The sequence below is a fragment of the Papaver somniferum genome, chromosome 7, assembly GCF_003573695.1.
Source record: "Papaver somniferum cultivar HN1 chromosome 7, ASM357369v1, whole genome shotgun sequence".
In the NCBI taxonomy this organism is placed as follows: domain Eukaryota; kingdom Viridiplantae; phylum Streptophyta; class Magnoliopsida; order Ranunculales; family Papaveraceae; genus Papaver; species Papaver somniferum.
In genome coordinates this window covers 217,392,875-217,409,006 of record NC_039364.1, presented here as the reverse complement: position 1 = coordinate 217,409,006, position 16,132 = coordinate 217,392,875, and the positions used below count along the sequence as shown (strand labels likewise).

The window sequence follows — 16,132 nt, the reverse complement described above, 5'->3', positions numbered from 1 at the left end:
GGACACCAAGGAATTTCCAAAACCGAAATTATTCTTAAGATATGCAATGAATGCCCAAATTCGGTTTTCCTAATTCCAATAAATGTAGTCAAATATTTCTGAAATCTCTCATAGAAAATCTCCAATTAGTAAGTGCACATTACTACTTTTTATTCTCCAGATCTATGCATTGATTTCTGGTAATTAAAGCACATAAAACCAAAAACCTTAATTATAAGATTCTCAATTTATTTCGAGACATGATCACCTTGAGCATCAAGGAATATCTTTGAACAATAATTGATAAGAGTTATGTACATGTTCAAATATGTCGACATCATGAAGCTTCTCATCTTGGTAAACCGTTAAACTCTAATTCACACACAACATGAAGAAATATGTGAACCATGGTTTTAGGACATAAACCTACTATACCATCACTCCAAAGAATGTTGTGATCAGATATAATAAGATTCCCAAAATTGGTTGTAATCGGTTATGATACCAGTTACATCTTGCTTCTCGAAGCCATCATGTGATCGGTTACACTTGTTTCCCAAGGTAACTATGTGACTGGTTACACTTTGCTTTCAAAGGTTATCATGTGACCGATTACCACGAACCTCCAATACATCATATGACCGGTTATACTTCGATCTCCAAAGTGTTTATGTGACCGGTTACATCTAGCATCCCGACATAGCATGTGATCGGTTACACTAAGTGACCGATTCTAACTAGCTACTCATTATAGGCCGTGACCGATTATACCTCAAGTCTTAACATAGTCAAGATAGTTTCTACGACTGTCAAATCCATCGGTCACCGCAAAATATATTAAAAGAATAACAAGACCAATCATGATTTCCTTTTCGATTATGAAAACGAGTTCATACATCTACTTCCTTAAACTAATGTAAAGATACATAGTTTTCTAGGATGAAATCATACCTATACGATGCACACGTAATCAACTAAATATATACAATAAATTATGTCGATGTTGTCTTTACGAAGTTCCAAAAGATAAGCTTTTATATTACGTACTATGCTTCCTTGATAATTTGATCATACTATTATGACCAAGTCTCATAACTAGAGTATTACATACAATATATACAGCTTCGCATGTTATGTTTTCAATATAGCATAAATTGAAAGATATGTTAGGAATTGAAACAAGATCAAGTCAATATTTCTAACCTCAGGTGGAAGGATGATGTCGTCGTTGTAGTCGTTACTTCTTTCCATTCTTCAGGTCTTCGGAGTAATACTTGTATGTCTCAACACTCCTAGACTTTCTAGTCTAACCTAAACGAAGTTGACTCTAGTATTTAATCAAACGACTATAGATGAGTTTTGATACTAAAATATGACAACCAACCTTGACATCCCAACGCTTGGTGAGTTCGACCGAGCTATGCTCTAACAACATTCAAGTATGAAATCTGATAGTAGGCTAGTGCATGTAGTTACTTAATACAGTCCGATGTTCAAATCTGGACGAGGTCCTATGGTTTTTTAGCGGTTGTGATTAATAAAAATTCTGGTGTCTTGTATTTTTCCTTGTCCACATTATATTGTGTTTATTTATAATAAGATTACACAAGTGGTAAGTATTCAAACTAGTAGATGTATCTATATTAATTGTGATCAATCACAAAACTCGTTCTTGTAGAATTCGTATCTTATAAGATAGATAACAAGTTTTGTACTTGGCAGAATTCTGATTTGATTATTTGGATAAAATTGGGTTGATCTTGGATTATTAATTATTGAGATCGTCCAAGTACTCTTCTTAAAAATCAGGTTCATCAACTCTTGGGTCTTAACTCTATGATTGAGAAGAGACAGAGATATAAACTATATATACATATTGTCAAGGATCATTGAGTTGGTCTACTTGCAATTGCATTAGGTTTTGTCCATACAGGTTCTTGAACGAAAATGTTGGTGGTGCGCTACCCTCTCCTTTCCAAGATTTATATTTCTCATTCATACTGGTGACCGAGAAATCATAGTTTTCTCAGTCATGTATCCCATTAAGAAATTTCTGAAGTTCTGAATTTGAGTTTTTTCCTTTATTACCTTAGGTGGCTTACATCAGTTCTTGTACCTATAATGATGAACTATGTCTTCACTATTTCATCTAATTATGCATGCTTATTATCAGAGCATCAAGTGTGCCTTTAATTTCAGAACATTTGTTAGTTCTAATGGTGATTCTTTTGAGGCTTCAACAATTACAAGTAGTATTGTTCTTTTTCCCAACGCATGATGGGTTCAACCAACCAATGCTCTAACAAATGTCGTAACTATAAGTATTATAATTCACGTGCTTGTGCTTATTAGTGTATGTCGTCGATCGATCCATAACCAACATACTTGAGATTCTATTGTACTTTAATTTCAAAATTATGGGTTCATTCTTCTGAAAGGACATATAGGTTTATAACATATTAAGGAATGCCATGATATGATGAAATATTTTAAAATTATGGCGCGACTATTGTGGACCCTATGGAAGAATGCTTTAAGACTTAGCTTTGAATTATTATCAACACTGTAAGTTCTTTTTTTTCATTTGATTAGATTCGCAATCCACGTTACAACATATCGCATCTAACCATTTCAAAAGCATATCCAAAATCCTAATAGATGGTTGGATCATATTTTAAGGCAAGAAGCTTTCTAATATTGACATAACCTAATAGGGGTCATAAGATGACTACATAAAAACATTGCCTTCCAAACCCAAACCATATTTTACAAACAGCTCACAACACAAACACGACCAATACAATATGCCTAATTATCAGGCTCATACCAAAAAAGGATGAACTCCAACCCCGCCCCAATGTCAAAAATAACATTGATGACTTATTTGCAAGGGAAATACAAACCGGGGACTTGGTCTAATACTCAAGAATTCAACAAGACTGTGCAAGTTTGTCAAGTGCAACTCCAAGACCTCTGATCAAAATGATCATGAAAGTGGAATACATGACAATATTAAAACCAATCAGCTAGGCAGAAAATATGCACTTATGGAATATTATTTTAGATCCAGACACTGCAGATGTCCTCAACTTCGTGAAATCTATTTACTTTCATGGTAGAATCAAATCTCATTAAAGATACCATAAGTAAAGTTGTATTTTATGGTGATTGAGATGTCATTTAATACAAGTAATAATAAAACCCAGTTAAAGTACACCATGAATGATAATAATTTTTGGAAGTAAAATAATATTAAAATATTTTTATTAGGTATGCTAGGAAGATTAAGACATGTAAATAGTTGTATGCTAACTTTCCCGGCTTAGTTGAGATAAAGTCAACTAAGAAATTATGAATGATATTTAATAACAAAACGTATATATTATGAATGTTATTCTCAACAGTACTAATAAATTGTTGATAAATTTAAAAAATACGTGCACTAAAAATTTAGGCACTTATAGTAGACATTTGCATTGAAATAGTATATGATATATGCATGTGACGTCATCAATGTGTCTGACGTGGAGATACACGCATCCAGTGTAGGACGCGAGTCCGACGCTGACATGTGACCATTTCTACCAACTTTTATATCAATCGTTAATTTTCAAAATGACAAGTAACTGTATTCTACATCATGTTCATTTTTGGTAGAAAGGTAAAATACTTCCATTTGCAGAAACAATATATGTGATATTATTCCATTTGTAGTATGGTGAGTTGTCTGCATCGAGAGAAGCGTAAGAGTTTTTAATGGGAAGTACAAAACACTAGAGGATCTGATTAACAATGTCAGGATTTTCATTTACAACTGGTATGTAGGTACAAACTTCTTTCAGGATATATCTCTGCACACAAATCTGTACAATTAAGGATTTGCAGAAACAATATATGAGATATTATTCCACTTGTAGTGTGATGGGTTGTCTACATCGAGAGAAGCGCAAGAGTTTTTAATGGGAAGTACAAAACACTAGAGGATCTGATACAATATCAAGATTTCCATTTACAACTGGTGTATAGTTACAAACATTTTTCAGGATATATCTCTGCACACAAATCCGTACAACGGGATGCTATTATTAATTTTGTTTTACTTTATTTCATAAAAGCTATATTATAATTGAGTTTTTTTTTTTTTGTTGTACCTTTTCATCTATCCTTTATCAAGTTGGTAAGGATTGATTTTTTCTTGATATATTTTGCCCTTTCTAAGCCAAAAGAAAAAAAAGAAAAATGTTGGCATTGACATCTTTTAACCGGGTACATCTCAACTTGGATGGGCCAGAGTATGGGCTCATTGTTTCGTAGCATTTTCGATCCATTTAAGGTGCCCATTGATTCTTTTTCTTTTTCTGCAATTTTTGTTCTTTCTTTTTTTTCATTTTTCTCTTTCCATTATTGCCTCTTTTAGCTCTCGTTCTAGTCTTCTTTAACAGCCGGAGAGAAGAGGCCGCAGAAGAAAAGAAGAAAAAAACAAAGAAATATTGCGGAATAATGTCTAGACAAGCATCAAAGTTAGTCGGATCTTTGGTTTCAAGACTAAACTCCACAAAATCAGTGTTCTCCCCATCATCATCATCTTCTTGTACATCTCAACTACGCCATTTTGGTACCACACCTCCATCTCCTGCTGTCTTCGTTGATAAGAATACTAGGGTTATATGTCAAGGTATTACTGGAAAGAATGGTACCTTTCACACTGAACAAGCCATCGAATATGGCACTAAAATGGTAATATATCTTTGCTTTTTTTTAGAGTTTTTCAGCGTTTTCTGGTTTCAGATGATGTGTTTTAGGTTATGTTAGATCTGATGACATGTGTTTTTGTTCTTTATTATGGTTTTGATCATTTTTAGGAGTTTATTGATTTGCAAGTTTTGTGGTTAATAGATTTGAGTCATTTGACCTATTACGAAATTGGGTTTAGGTTTTAATATGTGTTTTTTTCTTCTTCCAATCTTACGCTGCTGATGGGTTTGTGGATCTGGATGTTTTTCTGTTCTGTAGTTTCTGACAGTTTAATTTGCATCATACAGCTGTTTGAGTGCATCTCTTAGTTCCTCGTTATGTCCATATCTAGGTCTCAAAAGAGACAAAAAAATAAATGAATTGGGTGCCTCGTTATGTCCATCTAGCTGTTCTATTTTGAAGTTATAATCCGATAGAACTAAGCACACATTATTCATTAGGTTATTGGATCTGTTGGCGTGTGTGTCACTAGTTGTTGAACATGTAACCAAACCCTTCCTGGGTGTTGTCTTTTGAACCGTGCCTATATGTATTTCTTGCATCAGTAGGGAGGGGAATCCGTATTGAAAATAAGGCAGTGGCGTTAGATTATTTTTGCAAGTGGAGGGGATAATGGAAATGATCTTCTTGTTTAAGGGCTGACACTAGAGTTCTCTGGTAAACACCTCTAGGATAGAAAAATCTAGAGTTCTTCTGTTGTGATCAACTTTGTTGAAATGTGGAAGAAGAGAAAGAGGTACAGACACAGTAGAAAGTAGCGTGGGTAGTATAACAAATACGATAGAAACTCTAAAAAAGAAAAGTAAATCTATTTGTATAGCTGTCGAGACCTTAGCGCAAGTATGTTTGCAGGGTTACAGGTTACCAGTATTATCACTATTCTAGGGTAATATGGAAAAGGATGGGCAGTATGATACATAAACAATGCTTTTTATGTTTACGTTTAGGTATTGTTGCAGACAATCCTGTAACTCGGGCGGCATTGATTTTTTTTTTTTTGTAAGAACAAGGTAATCATGAGACCAAGGTTGTTCAATGTCCACGGGCCATAGGTAAAGGTCTGTACATTATGCAGCTTGAACATGTTTTAGGGAATCATGAGAAATGATATGTGCAGGGATACTGCTGATTTGCCTAGTTCTTTTACTTTGGTGGATGAGAAAATGAAAGTATATGGATATCGATATGATGTTTGTACTTGTATATTGTTGTGAAACTACTATTTTGCGTACTGAAACAAGTTAAAAGGAATTCTTAAATCTTATTAAGCTGGCTGAGAAACTTATTAATTGATAAGCAATTCAGAGAAATATGGGTTCCTAAAGTACTGATGTTCCAGTGCATTCCTTTATTTATGATACTTGAACATAATTGAGAATCTCATCATTCAAGAAAAATGTGGTTCCAACTTCCAAATACCTTTTAACTTTGTGTTGGGGAAAGAATTAATTTACTCATATAGTTCACTGACTTCACCTTCTTATCTGTTAAAATAGGTTGGTGGGGTGACACCAAAGAAAGGTGGAACAGAGCACTTGGGTCTTCCTGTTTTCAACTCAGTAGCAGAAGCAAAAGCAGAAACAAAGGCTAATGCTACTGTCATATATGTCCCACCACCATTTGCAGCTGCTGCTATAATGGAAGCGATGGAAGCTGAGTTGGATCTTGTGGTCTGTATCACAGAAGGAATTCCTCAGCATGACATGGTAAACTTTTTGTTGCTGCTTTTGCCTGGTTTCCTCTTGATTATCATATTTTGTTTCATACCAGACCCTTTATTTTGGTTTTACGATACATGATGATGTTGAATATCTAATATTTCGCCATCTTGCATGACCTATATGGTTACTCTTTTTAACTGGTTGGCAGAAAGTGATTCCTATGTCAATAGCACGGGAAATATTTGCAACTTAGTTGAATTGATGCAGATTTGGTTCTTATTCAAATGCTGTAACAGATTAAGACTTTTTCTGTTAATTGTAAACTAGTTGCACTAAACATTGTTAGGGAAACACTATTTTCCATGTACATCTCCATTGACCAAATTTAGGAATGCAGAAATCTCATCTATAAAAAGAATAAAATGTTAAGAGTAAAATTCATCATATTTATCCTCTCAACGACCTAGGAATAAATCTTTAAGGTAATGTTCTGTTTTATGGTTAAAGGTTCTGTCATGCAAAATGCTTAAACATGTATTGTGTATTTTCAAGAGTCAAAGACATATTATGGATATGTGACTGCCGTCGTGAATATATACATACTAATACCGTAGCTGCTAATTAGTGTTTTCTTTTCTTTTCTGTTTTCTTTTCTTCTTTCATTGTTCCAGAATTTCATCTACTTTACTAACTAACGTTGGAGCAAATATTTACAATTTTAGGTTAAGGTGAAAGCTGCTCTGCTCAGGCAATCTAAAACTCGTCTGATTGGACCCAACTGTCCTGGTATTATTAAGCCAGGAGAATGTAAAATTGGTATTATGCCTGGGTACATTCACAAGCCAGGGCGTATAGGAATTGTTTCTCGATCTGGTACTTTGACATATGAAGCAGTAAGATTCCATCGTTGGATTTGAGACCAACCTCTCTATGGTTAATTTTTTTTTTTTAAATTTTTGATGCTATATTGTTCAATCTAGACCATTCAAATAATGAAAATGCTCACCCTCGTATGTTCTTATGGTGTCCCATTTATCTAAAGGAGGGCATTATGATTTGTATTTTGAATATATGTTTCTATTTAATCCGCAGGTTTTCCAAACAACTGCTGTTGGCTTAGGGCAGTCAACTTGTGTTGGTATAGGTGGTGATCCTTTCAATGGGACAAACTTTGTGGATTGTATGCAGAAGTTCCTTGCTGATCCTCAGACAGAAGGTAGGTTTGGTTTCAGTTACGTAAATATACTTCATATGTGATTGTGATGCTACCATACAAACAAAATTTGACCGGGATATCCTGTAATCAATTTGCACACAATTCTGTCGTACCAATTCATTTGCAATATGCCTTTGGAGTACAAAGCTAAATCTACCTTCAAAAGCATCTTACTAGTAATTTACTGAGTTTTTTCATCAAAATGGAAGGAGACGTTTGGCTTCACCGCTTCCTAGCTGCATGTGCTACACTGTCCTTTTTAACAGTATACCAAACTCCAGAAGAGTTGATGAAATGTCTGTTTTGGAAGTGGTTAATCATTTGTGAGAATCTTTCTCATGCCTGGACATTTTTATTCCAGGGATTGTTCTTATTGGAGAGATCGGAGGAACTGCAGAGGAGGATGCTGCTGCTTTAATCAAGGTATATTGAAATATAAATTTGTGGAGTATCTGTTGTATAAAAAGGGCAATTAAGAAGAATCTTATGGGTTGCAAACTTGCCCTTGGACCTAAATTAGTATTCAGACCAGTTTTTTATTATATTTTTTTGAGTTTGTTGACAAATGCAATCCTATTCAGAACACGTGTAATATAGTATATCCTAATTGATAGTTCATTTTGATAGTACCCGGAGGTTGTTGCTTCATTTTTATTGTTTAATTCATAAATTGTGTCATGTTGTTGAGTGGAACTGATTTGTGTTATCTATGATACAGGAAAGTGGAACTGAGAAGCCAATAGTAGCATTCATTGCCGGTCTTACAGCTCCACCCGGTCGTCGTATGGGTCATGCCGGAGGTATGCCTGTTAGCTATAGATGAATTTCATTAAAAACGATAAGCTTTAACATAATCATGCATTTTTCGAGTTTGCATTATACGACTCTGATTCTGAGCATATCATATATCGTGTTTCATTTGTTTCTGCAGCTTACTTAAGCTGTGAGGTTTCTCTGTTATTTGCCTTGTCATCCTAATTTTGTTGTTGTTGCAAATGCAGCTATTGTGTCAGGAGGAAAGGGTACTGCCCAGGACAAAATCAAGACCCTGAGGGCAGCTGGGGTTACCGTGGTCGAGTCTCCAGCTAAGATTGGTGTTGCCATGCTAGAATGTTTCAAGCAGCGAGGCCTCTTGAAGGATTAGGTTCTGCACCCAATCTCTTTTTTCTTGTTACTACGGGGTGTACGGATTTCACAGAATTCTGGAAGCAGTTTTTGTTTTCTGAATTTGCTTTGTCAATAATTGGAGTTGGTTTTGTAAACACACCTAGCGACAGTCCTTCAATTGCAAGCCTGTTCTGGAGGAAATTATACCATTTTTCATTTTTAGTATAGATTGTTTTTCGAAATAGTACAACTCTGTTCAAGAGAGAAAAATTCTTGGTGCCCATGTAAGAATTGTTAAATTTCTACTTGCTGCACTTCTCATGAACATGAGGTCGCTACTCATGTTATTTCAATTACATTTAAGCACCCGTACCACAGCAGTCTGGGATCTCCAAACATTGTCTCAATTTTCTTGAGAAGAGATATAATGAAACTAGAGGCTTTTGCCTTGAAAATTCAAAGCTTCTGTTAGTGGTTGTCATGGTATCTTAATACAATCCGAGGTAGTAAATATATTTTGTACCATTTTCGTAATTTTCGCATAGGATATTCTTTAATTTCTTTTCATTTTTTTTTTTTTGTGATTGTAAAGAAAGATATTTTTCATGCACCAACGATCAAGGTTTACTCAACCTCCAAAAATATCTTCTCTCTAGTCTTGATGTACAAAAGTCCATCTTTCACTCTGTATTTCTTATCCTGCAAACAAAAATGCCTGGTACAAGTCTCCTCTGTTACACTCCTACATCATCAACTATATTCAGAAGACCATCAAATTCAAATGAGTTTCATACCTATTCTCCTACAACAACAACAAGGAAATTCAAATTCAATACCTTGAAATGTAAATCATCATCATCTTCTTTGGTTACAGATTTTGATTTGTATGATCTTCTAGGTATTGACAGTTCTTCAGATCATTCGCAAATCAAGATAGCTTACCGGTCGCTCCAGAAACGGTGCCATCCTGATATTGCTGGTCCTGCTGGCCATGACATGTCTATCATACTCAATGATGCATATTCCATTCTATCAGATCCTAATTTACGCCATGCTTATGATAAGGTCAGTATCTTTGGTTGCTAAAGCTCTCACAGCTTAAGTTGAGTGGAAGTGTCCAATAGGAGGAGTTGAGAGTAGTTTCCGTTAGGTGTCATGCCATTATTTCATTATTTTTTCTTTACTTGATTTATTTTGCAAAATGAATGCTTAAGCCATATTATTGTTGAACAGGAACATGCCAAAATCGAAGACTTCAAGGGATTTACAGGCAAACCAATCTACTCCACATGGTTTGGAACAGAGAGCGAAGAACGAGCTGTATTTGTTGATGAAGTAAAGTGTGTTGGTTGCTTAAAATGTGCATTGTTCGCCGAGAAAACGTTCGCTATTGAATCTGTTTATGGGCGAGCTAGAGTTGTTGCTCAGTGGGCGGATCCTGAAGATAGAATCCAAGATGCTATACAATCATGCCCAGTTGATTGCATTTCGTATGTTCTTGATCAATCTTATTCATTTACATAGTCCAAGGCTCTAAGCTACTAAGTGCACTAATGATACCTCATGGCTTTGTAATATCTAGTTGATCTCAAATTACTTGTATTGACTTTTCAGGATGGTAGAGAGGTCAGATTTAGCTGCGTTGGAGTTCTTAATGTCGAAACAGCCGCGTGCCACTGTAAGAATGAGCACAGGCAATTCAGTTGGAGCTCGTGTGTCAAATATATTTGTCGACATCAAGAAGTTCCAGTCCAGATTTGATGAAGCCAAGCATAAAGCCTCTGATAAAGTTTCCAAGGTAAAACTCAAAGCCAATATTAACATGAAGCAAGAGCAATTACAATAGAATGACTAAAACACCTCATATTTTTCTGTTAAGCAGGAATCAGATTTACAAAGAGAAGCAAGAATAACCGCTTTCCAAGCCATTAGATCAATATCAAATTGGTTATACTGGCAATCGCCGAAAACTCAAACAAACACGCCAGGGCTTCGCCAGACTCTGATGCTGATAGCTGGGAAAACAACTCAACCAGACACTAACAAGCTCCGGGATGCAGCAGAAGCTAGGCGAAAGGCAAGAGATTATGCAAGTCCCACAATCAGAATGCGGACCAACCCCAGCCTAAATGATGATTATTGGACCCCATCGCCCTTAACTCTACCAACAAGTTCTACCTCTGCTACAGCATCAGAGTCAAAAGCAGAATCTAGTTCAGTAAATGCTGATCAATCTAAGGCGACAGAGGAGCTTAATGATCGCACCGTTAGCTGGAAAATCCGTGGCCGTCCTCGGAACCCAATCAAATTGGCTTTTCCAATTGGGACTGCGGCAATTGCCGCCATTGTTATACGGTTACGTGTTGGAGAGAGCTCCATTGGTAGTGTGACTGAACATATGGGTGGGTCTATGATATTAGATGTTGTCAATAGTTCTTGGCTACAAGTGATATTGGCTGGCGTTACTTGGTATTTAATTGGAATGGCAATTGTAGAACTGGTAGACATTGCTAGAGGTAATAAAGGTTCAAGTTAAGGGATGTAAAGATTGGGCTGGGTGTTAGTTGTTAAAATACATGAGTAGTTAGCAATCTTTCTCTACTAGTATCTGTAGTGTACAAGATGTATCGAAAATCAATGTTTATTAGAAGTTACTCTAATGTAGGAGTGTCTCTCAGTGACCATTTTAAATGTAAAACATCTGCCCGAATGAGCAATGTTGGATTCAATCTTATTCTGAATTACAAAATACAGAATTGAAATGGGTAAATAGTGAATTCAACATTAAGCAAAGACAGAACCTTCCATGACAGTAACAGCTTTCCCTCGGATTTTCACTCTCTTGGTATTCTCGTCTAAATGGAGATCCAAAACTCCACCTCTTGGAGATGCCTGTATACGCACCATAGAATCCACTGTGAAGACAATCCGGAAGCACATTTCTAGAGAAAGAGAGCAATAGTAAAGAGAAGAAGATACCATGTAGGCAAGAAAATCAGATTTTCCCAACTTCTTACTCCAATATGGCGCCAAGGCACAGTGTGCACTCCCACAAACAGGATCCTGAAGGATTGCGTACCATAAGTCATTAAACAAGAAAACCAGATGTTGGCAATTTAACTTGAATAGGAACGTTCACACTGATTAAGTATAGTTTATACACAAATCTTGATTATTTCACCTCATTGATGCCCAGCTTTGGGCAGAAGAAGCGAGAAAAGAAATCGAATTCAGACCCATGAGGAGCACTTCCAGTTATGATGACTCCTGCAGCTGAGCACTTCAGCAGTTCATCAAACTGAGGCTCCAACTCAGCTACAATTTGTCCTGAAGCAAGCTCAACCTACAGAAATCAAATATAATCCATTTTCCACGGGTCAAAATCCATGCAAATGTGAAAGCTTTCTGTATGGAAAACCAAGAGGGGAGGAACTTACAATGATGAAGCCAGTAGTATTTGTTTTCTTTATGTTAATGATGGAAGCGCCATTCAGAGTTAGAGGAATTGAAGGGATATCAGTAGGATCACATTCAAGCACAGAGACTGCCGGGAAATCCAATTCAATGGAGAAGTTTTCTTTTGATGTACAATTAGAAACCTTCGGCCCGTTATGAATCTTTTTAGCAGTCAAAATTCCTGACAGTGTGAGGAACTCAATTACATTCGATTTTACCAAACCAGAACTGAAGAGAACATGTGCAGCTGCTAAAGTTGCATGACCACAAAGTTCAACCTGCAAACAGAAATGAGAATCATGAAAATGCAACATATTTGAGACCATAAACCAACCAATCAACTGCATAGGAACTTGATCCGGTGCAATAGTAAAATTCATCTAAACGAATCACAAACACCTTGCATACATTATGCTACGGGGATCTAATTAAAACTACAGAATATCAAGAAGTAGAAAGTAGAGATGAACCTCAGCAACAGGAGTAAACCACCTGAGATGGAATCTGGGGTTTGATTCATCTGTTTCTTGATCACTATCAGCATGGTTATTAATGCGAGTTAAGTAACAAGTTTCAGAGATGTTGAACTCCATTGCAACTGCTTGCAACCATTCTTCATCTCTTTCTTCTTCTAACAAACACACAGCTGCTGGGTTTCCCTTAAATGCTGTATCTGTGAATGCATCCACCTGACAACATTTTCAGACAACAAAACAAGTAAACAAAGAGAACCTGAGAAAGAAACAGAGTCGCAGAGAGTATAATGAAGTCTTACTACATAAAACTTAACAGGTTTTTTCTCCATTATCATCAGGATATTGATAATCAAACGATTGATTGCCTGTGTGCCTCTGGGTTGAGTTGCAACCAGTTTCGATGTGGAGTTGTTTGAATAATCAAACACATAGTTTCAACAATGGTCATCAAGACTGATGTGGGGTGGTGTTAGGTGAAGAGTGATGTAAGCAGTGAGCGTACTGAAAGTTAGCAGCCAATGGCAATTAATCATAGGCGACAAAAACTAAGAGTTGTAGACTTTGAATTTTTTATTAACAATGATGTGCTGCACTCAAAAAGTTCTTTGATGGCTTAACAACTCGACTGAAGATTCTTGCCTAGTCTTTTGTCTAGTCTAGACTAGAGTTTCCTGATTGTCCATATTATATAGTACTATTTGTTTCAGTGGTCTCGTGACCTTAGTTTGTGGTTGTAAAGCTTTGAAAGTCATGTGTATTTGGTGACTAATTGAGATTTTGTTTGATGAGAGAAAACAAACAAATGATCAGTGTTGATGCAAGAAAGATTCCTAATTAGTGAAGGAAATGTGATATGAAATTGAGACTATTAAGGTTGAACTAGGATAACTTTTTTCTTTTCTTTTGAAGCATGAATTTCATTAAATAACTAAGAGACATAATACCCCAACATTCATCATATATAATTTTAATAGTAAGCCAAGAGTCTGCAGCAACATGATATTGGATAAGGATAGCTATTTTCAGATCGTAGTTGCATAGAGGGAGAATGTTGGAGTCGAAGGTCAAAAGAACTTAGGTCAGTGCTTTCTATAAGAAAAGCTGAACGTTTGGTTGACACGGCAGTATCCACAAAAACTTAGTTGGTGTCCACAGAAACTTTATACATGATTAACAATGCAGTGCGATTCTTGTATAGTCATTGCACACAGAAAACCCATATGCGAAGAGCAATTCCTAAAAATATTTGTCAAACCACGTGGATGGAGAAATACGTTTCGCCACTATGCGGAGCTGATCCTGAATCTAAAAACGATCCCGTGAGAATTTGATCAAGAAAATATCAATAATTTTGTAACAATAAATAAATAAAAATTTATTATTATATATTTTACAAAAACAAATGATTTTTTCCCAATTCGATCGTAGTAATGATTTTTTATGAGCTACCAACGGTTCATATTGTTCTGAAATGCCTCAAAATGCAAAACATAAATCTCGGTTGAGAATGATCCCGTTTTAAGCCTTAATCCAACGTCCCTGGATCACCCCATTCAATTGTATTAATATCGCCGTTATTTCTCATTCACAGGTAACGTATGCTAATTAATCTCTTGCGTTTTCAATCCTCTTTGTATTAATTCCCAAATGGTGCCCTTTCTTCTGAAACTGAAGAGAACCAGACAGAAAAAAAAAGACGAATACAAATCGGTGCTCATCACTAAAATCAGTCAATGATGCCAAAACGCAATGTGGAGGCGTTTCTGTTTAGTCTTTACTTAAATGCGTTTGGACTTTCTTTTCATCAATGAACATACAAAAGACGGGTTAAAGGACAAAATGCCCCAAAATCGACCCCCCAGGTTTGAAAATGCCCCGGACGTTAGACAAGAAATCAAAATGCCCCAAAACCGTATCAAAATGTCCCATTCTGTTATGTTTTCCGTTTCAGAGCGTTAAGTGGTCAAATGGGTAAGCATGTGGCCCGCACGTGGAAATCGATTGACATTTATACCCTTCTGTTCACCAAGATGAAAATCTAGGGTCCCATTTTCGTCATTTACTGAGATTGCGACACGTGTCGATTACAAAAATGGACGGCGAGAGATTTTGGGTGTTATTATTCGATTTAGATGCCTTACGTACTCAAGCTTTAGTGTAGTAACACAGTTGAATTGCTATACTCTTTTGAGTATTGTTGTAGTTCTTCACTCGACATCGGACTCTTATACTTTTCTTCAACTTATTTTAGATCAGCTGATCATACTGTATGAAATAAGAAAAGATTCCCAGCAACAGCTTACTAATGTGTAGGGGTGTAAATAATACCCGAAAATACTCGTCCTGCCTGTATCCGCCCGAGCCCGCCTGTACCCGAAATAGCCCAAAACCTGTTATGCCCCCTCATGGGCCACCCGGCCTGGTTTGGATTAATTTATTAGGCGGTCTCGGGCTTTGCAATTAATTATGATGCGCGGACTGATACCCGGCCTGGTGCCCGGCCTGAAAACCTTCTATGTGCCATTAATCATTTAATATCCTCTTAAAAAGACTTAAAAGTTACCATTTTACAATTGTCAATTTTGTGTCAAGAAAAATTAAATATATACTTGTTTTTACTTATAATTAACTTTTTCAAAACATTAATGGTAATATATTTTCTTATTAGAAATTTTATTGTACTCTAATTAATTATTTATTGTAGGCTATAATTAAAAGTTTGTCATTGGAATTTAAATATAAAATAATACTATCACTTACGGTATGCAATGTTAGAAAGGAAATGAAATTATATTAAAATTAAATAAATTTAATTGCAAGCCTGGAAAAATAAATTTAATACCATTCATTTGAAAATTTGAACTTAACAATAAGAAAAAAAATTCAAAATAGTGGCCTATCCGGCCCGATCTGGCCTGCCCGTATAAAAAACGGGCTTCGGGCGGTCTTTGGGTAGCAAATTATCATCTTTTGCCCGGCCTGAATTTGTTTACGGGCTCATAAATATTAAGCCTGGCCTGCCCGACCTGTGTTAGTTTTTGGGCCGGGTGGCCTGACCTGCCCGAATTCACACCCCTACTAATGTGTGGTGATCAATCCATTGAGATGTTCGACTACATAAAACTGAGAAAATGTTCTTGGTTTGTATCTAAAACACTCTGTCATGCAAGCTTGATTTTGGATGTTTTCATCTGTTAGTTTTTCTTGATTTTTTTTTTTTAGTTGTGTCGCTCCGGCAGTTTTTCTAATAATTTTGGTGCAATGTTTTTCAGTTTATTGGTAGGGGACGTACCGAATAGAGCCAGCAATCATTTCCAGTGGTTAGTTTTTCTTGATTTTTTTTTAGTTTAGTTGTGCCGCTCCGGTAGTTTTTCTAATAATTTTGGTGTAATGTTTTCAGTTTATTGGTAGAGGACGTACTGAAAAGAGCCAGCAGTCATTTCCAGTGGTAAATGTCAATACAATTTCACTAGATTTGTACT

The 16,132-nt window shown here is 36.1% G+C and overlaps 3 protein-coding genes across 5 annotated transcripts; 2 read left to right on the top strand and 1 right to left on the bottom strand.

Annotated features, from left to right (window-relative positions):
- The first annotated feature begins 4,324 nt into the window (after positions 1 to 4,324).
- On the top strand, positions 4,325 to 9,098 carry LOC113299574 (succinate--CoA ligase [ADP-forming] subunit alpha-1, mitochondrial-like). The gene is made up of 7 exons (XM_026548611.1): positions 4,325 to 4,716; positions 6,231 to 6,440; positions 7,118 to 7,288; positions 7,488 to 7,611; positions 7,973 to 8,034; positions 8,330 to 8,411; positions 8,613 to 9,098. The coding sequence occupies exons 1-7, from the start codon at positions 4,480 to 4,482 to the stop codon at positions 8,753 to 8,755; spliced, it is 1,029 nt and encodes a 342-aa protein (XP_026404396.1). The 5' UTR covers positions 4,325 to 4,479; the 3' UTR covers positions 8,756 to 9,098.
- A 305-nt stretch (positions 9,099 to 9,403) lies between these two features.
- LOC113299573 (chaperone protein dnaJ C76, chloroplastic-like) lies at positions 9,404 to 11,450 on the top strand. The gene is made up of 4 exons (XM_026548610.1): positions 9,404 to 9,783; positions 9,952 to 10,208; positions 10,333 to 10,516; positions 10,601 to 11,450. The coding sequence occupies exons 1-4, from the start codon at positions 9,430 to 9,432 to the stop codon at positions 11,252 to 11,254; spliced, it is 1,449 nt and encodes a 482-aa protein (XP_026404395.1). The 5' UTR covers positions 9,404 to 9,429; the 3' UTR covers positions 11,255 to 11,450.
- LOC113299575 (uncharacterized isomerase BH0283-like) lies at positions 11,344 to 13,108 on the bottom strand. Of its 3 annotated transcripts, none has more exons than XM_026548612.1 (6): positions 12,950 to 13,108; positions 12,645 to 12,863; positions 12,156 to 12,452; positions 11,900 to 12,061; positions 11,698 to 11,781; positions 11,344 to 11,610 (listed from the first exon to the last, which is right to left on the bottom strand). In XM_026548612.1, the coding sequence occupies exons 1-6, from the start codon at positions 12,983 to 12,985 to the stop codon at positions 11,503 to 11,505; spliced, it is 906 nt and encodes a 301-aa protein (XP_026404397.1). In that variant the 5' UTR covers positions 12,986 to 13,108; the 3' UTR covers positions 11,344 to 11,502. The 3 variants fall into 3 exon arrangements, with proteins under 3 accessions (XP_026404397.1, XP_026404398.1, XP_026404400.1); XM_026548613.1 differs by having other exon boundaries at positions 12,953 to 13,105; XM_026548615.1 differs by having other exon boundaries at positions 12,965 to 13,101.
- Between the last annotated feature and the right edge of the window lie 3,024 nt (positions 13,109 to 16,132).

What these genes read in the sequence shown, in the direction of transcription:
- LOC113299574 (XM_026548611.1), top strand. Translation starts at nt 4,480, where the DNA reads ATGTCTAGACAAGCATCAAAGTTAGTCGGATCTTTGGTTTCAAGACTA. An exon ending in GAATTCCTCAGCATGACATG is followed by an intron (nt 6,441 to 7,117) that starts GTAAACTTTTTG and finishes TTACAATTTTAG; the next exon opens with GTTAAGGTGAAAGCTGCTCT. An exon ending in GTACTTTGACATATGAAGCA is followed by an intron (nt 7,289 to 7,487) that starts GTAAGATTCCAT and finishes TTTAATCCGCAG; the next exon opens with GTTTTCCAAACAACTGCTGT.
- LOC113299573 (XM_026548610.1), top strand. Translation starts at nt 9,430, where the DNA reads ATGCCTGGTACAAGTCTCCTCTGTTACACTCCTACATCATCAACTATA. An exon ending in TGCCCAGTTGATTGCATTTC is followed by an intron (nt 10,209 to 10,332) that starts GTATGTTCTTGA and finishes TTGACTTTTCAG; the next exon opens with GATGGTAGAGAGGTCAGATT. An exon ending in CCTCTGATAAAGTTTCCAAG is followed by an intron (nt 10,517 to 10,600) that starts GTAAAACTCAAA and finishes TCTGTTAAGCAG; the next exon opens with GAATCAGATTTACAAAGAGA.
- LOC113299575 (XM_026548612.1), bottom strand. Translation starts at nt 12,985, where the DNA reads ATGATAATGGAGAAAAAACCTGTTAAGTTTTATGTA. An exon ending in GGTTTACTCCTGTTGCTGAG is followed by an intron (nt 12,453 to 12,644) that starts GTTCATCTCTAC and finishes TTCTGTTTGCAG; the next exon opens with GTTGAACTTTGTGGTCATGC. An exon ending in CAAAGCTGGGCATCAATGAG is followed by an intron (nt 11,782 to 11,899) that starts GTGAAATAATCA and finishes GCAATCCTTCAG; the next exon opens with GATCCTGTTTGTGGGAGTGC.